Source organism: Nematolebias whitei, chromosome 1 (assembly GCF_014905685.2).
Source record: "Nematolebias whitei isolate Nwh7 chromosome 1, NemWhi1, whole genome shotgun sequence".
Lineage (NCBI taxonomy): Eukaryota > Metazoa > Chordata > Actinopteri > Cyprinodontiformes > Rivulidae > Nematolebias > Nematolebias whitei.
In genome coordinates this window covers 49362101-49371606 of record NC_056498.1, presented here as the reverse complement: position 1 = coordinate 49371606, position 9506 = coordinate 49362101, and the positions used below count along the sequence as shown (strand labels likewise).

General features: G+C 39.2%; 1 protein-coding gene across 1 annotated transcript in view; it reads left to right on the top strand.

Annotated features, from left to right (window-relative positions):
* LOC119424390 (interferon-induced, double-stranded RNA-activated protein kinase) overlaps nucleotides 1-8321 on the top strand; it is a 16446-nt gene extending 8125 nt beyond the window's left edge. Inside the window, exons 7-17 of the mRNA XM_037691898.1 lie at nucleotides 1536-1620; nucleotides 1769-1800; nucleotides 1877-1919; nucleotides 1998-2077; nucleotides 2843-2965; nucleotides 4647-4775; nucleotides 4855-5071; nucleotides 6137-6280; nucleotides 6360-6461; nucleotides 7013-7075; nucleotides 7902-8321. Coding sequence (XP_037547826.1) covers nucleotides 1536-1620; nucleotides 1769-1800; nucleotides 1877-1919; nucleotides 1998-2077; nucleotides 2843-2965; nucleotides 4647-4775; nucleotides 4855-5071; nucleotides 6137-6280; nucleotides 6360-6461; nucleotides 7013-7075; nucleotides 7902-8039 — 1156 coding nt within the window. The 3' untranslated portion in view covers nucleotides 8040-8321. The remainder of the gene's footprint in view (nucleotides 1-1535; nucleotides 1621-1768; nucleotides 1801-1876; nucleotides 1920-1997; nucleotides 2078-2842; nucleotides 2966-4646; nucleotides 4776-4854; nucleotides 5072-6136; nucleotides 6281-6359; nucleotides 6462-7012; nucleotides 7076-7901) is intronic.
* Nucleotides 8322-9506: the final 1185 nt, after the last annotated feature.

Genomic DNA, 9506 nt, shown 5'->3' with positions numbered 1-9506 from the left:
TGACTCTGACTGACTCTGATAATTCAGGGTTTAAAGTGGGTCACAAAATGTTGGACTTCACATGACTGAAGTGTTGTTTTGACATCAACCAAAAACGTTGCCTAAAGCTAAAATATAATCAAGAGTAAGAAAACAATGAGGCAATGAGCTGTTTCTGTCACTCATGTCTCTAAAAGTCCTCCAGCTACAACAGCACGAGCAAACAAGTCCCTGTTTTGAAGCGTTAGCCAAACATTAGCTTAGCAACTTCCTCTGAAGCAGCTGATAGTCATTAAGCAGCACGTTAAGCTGCTTTTTAGGCTCATCGTGGTAAAATTTTACTGAGGTATGCTGGAAAAGATGATTGGAACCGACAACATTAGAAAGCCAGGCTGCAAAATCCTTATGTCCAGTCATGCAGAGACAGCATCTTCAGGGGTTCCCAACCCTGGTCCTTGAGGAACGCCATCCTGCATGTTCCAGTTGTTTCTCTGCTCCGACACATTTGATTTTGATAAATGGGTGATTAACAGGCTTCTGTAGAACACGAGGAAGTAATTAAATCACTGAATCAGGTGTGTTGGAGCAGGGAAACAACTAAAACATGCAGGATGGTGTTCCTCAAGGACCAGGGTTGGGAACTACTGGTTTATAAGACATGAAATGGGTTTTTATACACCCGTCCCAAGACGAGATGGAGCTGTCTGTCTGTGGACATTTCCTTGTCAGAGGTCTAAATTAATAAAAACGCCAAACTGCACAGCTGGACACCTCGGGGTTTCAAAGTCATGGGGTCAAAGGTCAAGGTCACATGTGACCTCTTTGTTAAACCCTTGTCTACGCTCCAGTTTGGCGTAACATTAAAAAGGTCAAACCCTTTGTCCCTTCGATTGTCCTAATCTGTCCATCCATAAGACAGGAACTTCCACAGGAAGTCGTCTATGGTGGAACTCCACAAATGTTTAGGACAGAAAATGTCCTCAGATTCTGTCTCCATGTTGGACCTTGTTTTATTAAGACTATCTGCAGCAAAGAAAACTTGAATGGTTCTGGTGAATTCTGACTCTGACCATGAAAACGTTTGGATCAGCTGGTATTCATCAACAGGTGAGTTCTTCACACCTGGTAGCTGCAGGTTCGTGTTCTTACAGGTTCTTTAATTGACCTGTTTGTAGATCTCCACCATGGACTACATCATTGTCAGTTAAAATGACCTTTGACCCCACCACAGTTATGTATAAACGTAGTAGACTTGTGTATTTAGGTGTGTTGTGTGAGGGAATTCATGCTTTAGATTCTGATAAATTTATCAACAGGTGTATAATGTACCATTGGTAGTTACTGAAATAACATTAGTGTAAAGCTGGTTATTGTTTTATTCATGCCAGTTTGTATCAGCGAACTTGCCTCCTTGTGTTTCCAGGTTGCGTCTGATGAAGGCGCTGAATCCAAAGATTCTCCTCCAACGAGTTCAACGTGAGCCTCTTCATGAGCGTAACGACACACGGTTCTCTTTAAAGTTGACACTAATATTGTGTCTTTGTTGTATTTTTAAGGCCCTCTGGTCCGAAAGAATCCAGCAGTTTGACACCAAGGACAAGTGATCCAGTTGTTTTCATCGATTCCAATCCCAACATCCAGGTGGAATAGCTTTTTCTTTGGCTGTGATCTGGTTTTTCTGAAGTAACGAGTCATTCTGAGCTGGTTGTCACTAACTTATTTGTGCTTTTAAGAAATAATTTGTGCCATTTGAACGGTTTATGCCTAACAAAGTACAATTTCTCCACAGGTTCAAAGTCCTTATGTGAAGCCCAAAATAAAGTAAGACTTATTTCACTGTAGAGTTGCACAAAATTTAATGAAACGTTACTCCTGATTAATTATCTTTACTCGTTAGAATCGCAGCTAATTTCCAAAATGTTAGTGACCGCAGTAAAGAGGTAAAGTAAAACAACTTTCGCTTTTATTTCATTTGTTTTTGTTTGAAATTTTAACTGTTTATTACGATTTTTGTTAAGCATTTGATCAACTTTAAAGTTAAGGCTGAAGGAAATACGCAGAGAGCCAAACCAGCAACACAACCAGTATCAACTTCAAGGTACGGAAATGGAAGATTTTAAATTGCTACGTCGCTTGTGTTGTGTTATTTAGAGTATCAAGAAGTAGGGGTGTCAAACTCAGTTACCAAAAGGAGCCAAAATTTAAAAACTTTGTCCGAGCCACGGGCCACTTTCAGCTGATACATTAACTCGAGTCAGATACCTGAGATCTTTTCTTGGTTGCAGGTTCACGAACAAGAGTTTGATCAGTCTCACGACGTTCTGTTGCTCTTTCCACATCAGAATCAATAATGATAAAATGACCCAGCCTTCTTTCTGGCTTCAAAGTTATCCATTTGGCAGGAGAAGTGTGTACTAAGTTATGTATTTATCAAGTTTTTTAAAGAAAAAATGAGAAGAGATACAATATTTTACATTTAAATGATCATTTTGGGGGACCAGATTTGGCCCGTGGCTCTTGAGTTTGACACAAGGGTTTAATTTATATTGAGTTTCAGTTTCTTGTTTTCAGAACCTTCTGTTACTGCAGTAAAGTAAAAAAAAAAAATAATAATCCATCAGGTGGACTGTAATTACTGTAGTATATTTATTTCCTAATGAAGTATTTTATGAGTTTAGGTCATATTTTTTAAACTTAACCACTGTCCACCTTTCACTTCAACCATTTTAATGGTTTTTAAACGAGTTTCATTCAAAGTAAACTAAAACAAAACAGAAAAAACACAAAAGGATGAATACTTTTTAATCTACTGAATTAAAAATTATATATACTGGCTTAACAATGTTGTTGTTGTTACTTTCAGCAGGTTTACGCTTGATTATGACTCCATAGAAAATCTGGATAAAGGATCCTTTGGTCGTGTTTTCAAGGCGAGGCATAAACTGGAGAACAATTATTACGCAGTGAAGATCGTACAATATAAAGAGTAAGTCAAGTATTAAGTTTTATTTCCACTCACTGACTTAAGAAAATTAGGTGCCCGTGCAGAGAGAGGGAAAGGCGATAGTTTTGCGATGGTTGCAGTCGCAGATGAAACAGAAAATGGAGTCTGTAGTACGAGCACATTGTTGGTCCATGTCAGTAACGTGAGGTGGACCTGGGTACCAGCTGTGACTGGGTTCAGAGCAGAGCCATCCTCTCCTTTAGCCAGTTGGTGTTTGGCCCAAAGCTGCAAAAACTGGTCCTTAAGCTCCAACAACTTGATCCCTGACATATTTGATTGCGGAGATTGGTAGAACTCAGCAGTCCGTTGACAGGGGCGTTGTTTTGTTGAAAGACAAAAAGAGGGGTAGCCATCACGGTCCCTTAACTCCCTACCTGAGGAGTCCTGAACTCAGACCCATAGCCATTCATCCATACATTATCTTTACCCGCTTCTTCCTCTTTGGGTTGCGGAGGTCACTGGTTCCCATGTCCCAGCTACCACTGTGCGAGAGAGGCGGGGTACACCCGAGACAGGTCGCAGTCCATCACAGGGACGCGGAGACGAACGAAACAACCATTCACACACTCACTCACACCAAGACACCTGTGCGTACCTAATCAGTTATTAAGTAGGAAAATGAAGATGCAGCAACTGTAACCAGCTTACTGTCGCCTTCAATTTATTTTTTAAGCAATAATACTCTTCTGTATATTTATTAGGTGTACAATATTCCCCAAGGATTGTTAGATGTACATTTTTTCTTAGGTTGAGCAATTATTGATGTATTTTGCTAAATGAAAAATGTATATTGGTCAATAATAAAAGTAACTGGTGTTGTGTGATGGTTATCAGCTGCCCTGATTTCTAAAGATCGGCATAACCTTGGAAAAACTGGAACTGGTTGACCTCTATGATGCCAGGATTAACAGCTGTTGATCCTCTCCCATTGACGACTTCATACATGCAAAACATGCATGTTCGTCTGCCTTCAGGCCAGAGATCTGTGATCTCAATGGGTTTGTCTGGTTAAATAAAGGTTGATCAATACGTAGAATGTTGAACCAAGATTCATGTTGAACATGATGCAACTCCGTTTGTCATCAGTCTGAGCGTCCTGGCCATGGCACCACACCAGTGCTACCATCAACACTTGGATGGTGAACCTGTAGATCAGTGTTCCTCATCCTTTTTTCAGCCCCTTTGAAATATTTTGAACCCTTAGACCAGCTGATGCCAGTTATCGAGACATGGTGGGGATGACATGGAGTTTTGTAACAGTCTATCAATTTGATTATCCCACCTTGGTGTGGTTTGACTTGGGTGACTAGAACTTTGTATGTCACGTACCCATTGGTATCAGCATTTATCAAGTGCTTGTGATTCCTCAAATACGAGGTACTGTCTGTGATGACAGTCACTTGTTGTGTTGACTGATGGATATTTATGCCCTCTGGCGCCTGTTCTAAGGTGCCAGCTCCTTGTAGATCAAATCATTGATAGACCCATCACTGGTCTGTATTTGGATTATATGTCTAAATCAGGTCTTTTTTTCTGGGCATCTAACTTTTTTATGTCAGTGGATGTGTTTTTGCCCAAACAATGCAGTTTGTTTTTGAAAAAGGAATAAATACGAACTAGATAAAACTTTTTAAAATGTATTTAATTTTCTCATTTGGGCCAGAAAAACACTACAAGAGGTGAAAGTATTGTCGGACCTCAATCACTGTAACATCGTTCGGTACTACTCATGTTGGATAGAGGACACGGCTCATCTGTGGGACAGTTCATCCGACACCAGCAGTGCTTCACAGTAAGTCCGCTGCTTCCTCTAGTCTTCTTACCGTTCAAACATCACGTTTACTTCTCCGTTCTGTTGTTTGGCTCCTCAGGTCTTCCGCTGACTCAACTGTGAAGTTTCTTTACATTCAGATGGAGTTGTGTGATATTAAAACACTGAGAGTGTGGATAGATGAGAAAAACATTCAAAACCCCAAAAAATCTTTGCGAGACTCCAAGAGGAAAGAAGAAAGTCTCTCCATCACCCTGGAAATAATCAGCGGAGTCGAGTATATTCACTCCAGGTGGCTCATCCACAGAGACCTGAAGGTGAGACGAGGGCCAGTTTTGGCAGAACCACAAACCCTGCAGAAATATACTAAATACACTCAATACTTATAACCTGAAAGACGAGGACACCAGTTTTTACGACTGGCCGAGATTCATAATGGACCTCAATTCAATTTAGTTTATTTATATGAAGCAAATTCACAATAAATGTATCAGTACCGCTATTAAGAACATATAACGGCATATAAAACTGGGTGAAGACAAAGGTAGTTGCTCATTAGCAGGAATCCTTGTGAACTTCAATGTTTGCAGACAATGTTGATCTGTGGTGAGAACAGGGAGCAGGTGGAAGAGAGCTTGGAGAGGTGGAGGTATGCACTTGAACAAAGAGGAATGAAAGTCAGTCGTAGTAAGACAGAGTTCATGTGTGTGAAAGAGAGTGAGGAGGTGGAGCAGTGAGGTCACAAAGGTGCAGGACTTCAAGGACTTTGGGTCCACTGTCCAGGAAAACCAGGAATGTGGTAAAAAAAGTTAAGAAGAGAGCCCAGGTAGGATGGAGTGGATGGAGAAAAGTTTCAGAAGTGATTTGTGACAAAAGAGTGGCAGCAAAGGTGAAAGGAAAAGTTTGCAAGACAGTGGTGAGACCAGCTACGTTGTATGGTCTGGAGACAGAGACATGGACAGAGAGACAGGAGACAACAATAAGATGTTGAGGTTCTCCTTAAGGAGAGACGAGGATGGATCAGATTAGGAACGAGATCATCAGAGGTACAACACAGGTTGAACAACTGGGAGATAGTTGGAGAGACCAGACTGAGATGGTTTGGACATGTCCAAAGGAGAGACAGTGGTTTGGACATGTCCAGAGGAGGGACAGTGGGTATACTGGTAGAAGGATGTTAGAAATGCAGCTGCCAGGAAAAAGACTAGTTGGAGTGAGGACAGAGGACTAATGGAGGACGACTCGTGGAGACCCCTGATGTTCCTGTTTTTATTTTTATTTCCACCGTCAATTTATCCAACTGTGTAAATCTGAGCAAAATGATCGTCGAAGTTTTTACATCGTGAAGCTGCATATTTTATTTGTTCATGTCCTACAATTAGCCTGCAAACATCATGTTCAATCGGAGCGGCACGGTGAAGATCGGAGACTTCGGTCTCGTTACTCCCGTGATCGAAGACGACTCGGAGAACCAGAGGGAGAGGAGAGGCTACAAAGGAACCCCGTCCTACATGGCTCCTGAGCAGGTGGGCTCAGATTTGAGGTGACCTTCTGATCTTCTGCACGTAAAAATGTTTTTTGTTCATGTTGTTATTTTCTTGACAGAGGAACGGGATCCTTTATGACCGAAAAGTGGACATATTTGCTTTGGGGCTGATCTACTTCGAACTCCTTTGGAACATACCGACTATCGATGACAAGAGTAAGGTATGTTGATCAAAGACGTTTTTTTTAAATTTTATGATTATTTAGCCTTGTTCATAAATTGGAAACGGAAAGTCCTTAAAACTCACATTAGAAGAAGTGGAGGAAATTTATTTGGACTCTTAAAAATGGTCAAAACACCATCCGAGTTCTTCCCAAACCTTGTTGGTGGTTTCCAAAAGTACTAAGGTGCGAACTTGCTCAACATTAAATATTTAGTGAGGCTTATTTATATATTTGATCAAGTATTTTCTACAGTTTACAGGGTTTGAATTTCATAAATGAAATAAATTCAAACTTGTTCAAACGATTCACAAGTTGTTAAAAGGAACAAAGAAAAAATCTGATTTTGCTGTGACTTTTACTTTTATCAAATGTTTGCAAGCTTTTGACAGAAACTCTTTTTGGTTAATTTTTTAAAATGTATACAAGGTCTAACATTTTTCATTTAATTTTCTCGACATCTGCACAACACCTGCTGAAGTTCATCGACGCTGTGACGTCAAACGTCTAATGAAACCATCTCTTTTCTCTTATTACTCCTTGAACCCCAGATCTGGGACGATGTCAGAACCCAGAATCTCCCGCAGGGATTTTGTCAACATTTTACCGAAGAGGTACAAAACCATTCTTTTAGTTCATATATTGAAGGATTGTGTTTTTCATATAGCTGACATTATTAACTTGATCAGTGGGAAAAGCACATTTCTATTTTAGCTTTTAGCTTTTTTAAATGCAAACATAAAATAAAAAGAAATATTAGATGTTCTTCGAAACAATTCGTATCATCCACTGTCTTGTCTGTCAACGTTTTAAAATAAGACCTTACACGATCTGTTAGCGCTCAGAATATATGTTGGGGATGACTCTCAGCTACTACCACACCGAATATAACCATTTTTATGTTCGCTAACATTGCCTATCTGAGGCAGCCAACTTGAACTGGACTGTCTCCGAAAGTCAAATCAGTTGTAAATGTACATCAAATGATCACTTCCTGATCATTAAAATCTGTCCACCGGTTCATGAGATATTTTGCTAACAGACAAAGAAACACAGGCCCAGGCGATTTCAGCCTTTAGCCCCATTTGGTGACGGAGGGTAAAAATGATAAAAATTAAAATGTCTCAAAAGTATATTAAAACAGAAATGTGTCTAATAATAAAGAAAAGGTGAATTGAACTAGAAATCATAAAGTAGGTAAATATAGCACCTACAGTACTTTAGCTTATAGACAGTTATAACAGGAGTAGAACAATTAACTAGTAATTAGTTTAATTACTTCATTAGTAATTTATGTGTGAAGCTTTAAAAGCATCAGGACCGAAGTGCACCGTTGATAAATACGAAGAATCAAACGGTAAAAGTTTTCTTTGCTCTCAGGAGATTTAAGGAACGAGTAGAAGAAGCTCCAATAATCGTTTTGTTGTGATTCTGTTTCAGAGCCAAACGATCAGGTCGATGCTGAGTTTCAAGCCAGAAGAGCGACCAGAAGCCTGCAAAATAAGAACGAACTTGGAGGAGCTCAAACGCTCATTTGAGACGCTCAAAACGACGCGGCGTGACAGCCGGACTGTCTGAAAAAAAAAAACAAAAGAGAGAGAGAATTGGGTTTTAATAATTCAGAATCGCATCTTTCTGTGAAACCAACATCATGAGCTGCTGGAACTGAACGTCTTCATTATGTGGTGCTGTAAGAACTTCGTCTATTTTATCAGCAGGGGTTGCAACAAAGTTCATCTGAGTTTTCACCAATAATCATGTTGGGAGGTAATAACCGTGAGCTGGTGTAAGAAATATGAAAGATTTTAATATGATCTAACGTCACGTCGGTGCTTATTTTATTGTAACAATAGAAAATAAAACGATGGTCGGTCTGCAGTATGGTCATTGATCTGCATGCAGACAGCATTTTAAATCTAAAGATTTTATTTATTTATTCAAGTTAAATAAATAAAAGAGTCTTTACTGAAGGTAATAGTTTTAAGGCTTCAGACACCTCAAGCCAGGACTCGGAAGCCTTCTGGACGCCTCAGTGTGATTTTCTGTAATGGTGGAGGTAGTGAAACACACGACGTTACCTGAGACATTTAATGAAGCATTTCTGCCTTATCGGCCAACGTTAAGGCAAAGAAGACAGGAGAAGAAGATCCAAGCTACTAATAACTTAAAATAGTTACTGCAGTTCACGCTGCAGAGCGACACACAGGGCAAGAACTCAGTGAAATCCAGTATGTAAGAGTATTACATTAACCTATTAAACACTTTGTACAAAATCTGTTTAGTTTTAACAAAGACTAAACTTATGCAACCAGAAGTTACATCTACATATAAATCACACAAAACAAAGCACAACTAGCTTTAATCATTAACCGTTAAGCATACAGTGTAATTTATGACAGAAAATGGAGGATTACTTCGTACAGATGAACACGTGGTACTTCCTGTTTATAACTTGTAATCAGTTGCTCCTGAGGTCGGCCGCCGACTTTTGTCATCTTTAACATTTTTTCCAAACTGTTAAATTTTTCAAATGGAATAAATTGTATTCCACCCTCTAGACCTGGGGTCTGCAACCTTTATAATCAAAAGAGCCATTTTTACACCTTCATTCACTAAATTAAACATGTCCAGAGCCACATCAACCTGTGATTATCAACTGGTGGCCCATGGGCCACTTGAGGTTTGTTAGAGGAGACTTTTGTTGCCAGTAGGGGTGACATTATAAAGCTAAAAATATCTAATGATTTTTAACCTTTATTGATTTTTTTTATTTTTTTTTACAATATAAGACTAATGAAAAGACCAGATTATTGTAAAGAAGGGGGGAAATAGTTTTTGGAAAAAAAAAAAAAACTATGAACTGTGCAGACCTATGTGATTTTTTTTATTTTTTATTATTGTAGAAAAAATATAGTAATTTTCATACTATAAGGCACACTTAAAAGCTTTTAATTTTCTCAAAAGTCGACGTGGTTGTGCTTACTGAGCTCGAACTGATTTTATGCGGTACATGACACTCATGAATCTATCAAAATGAACTTGTTT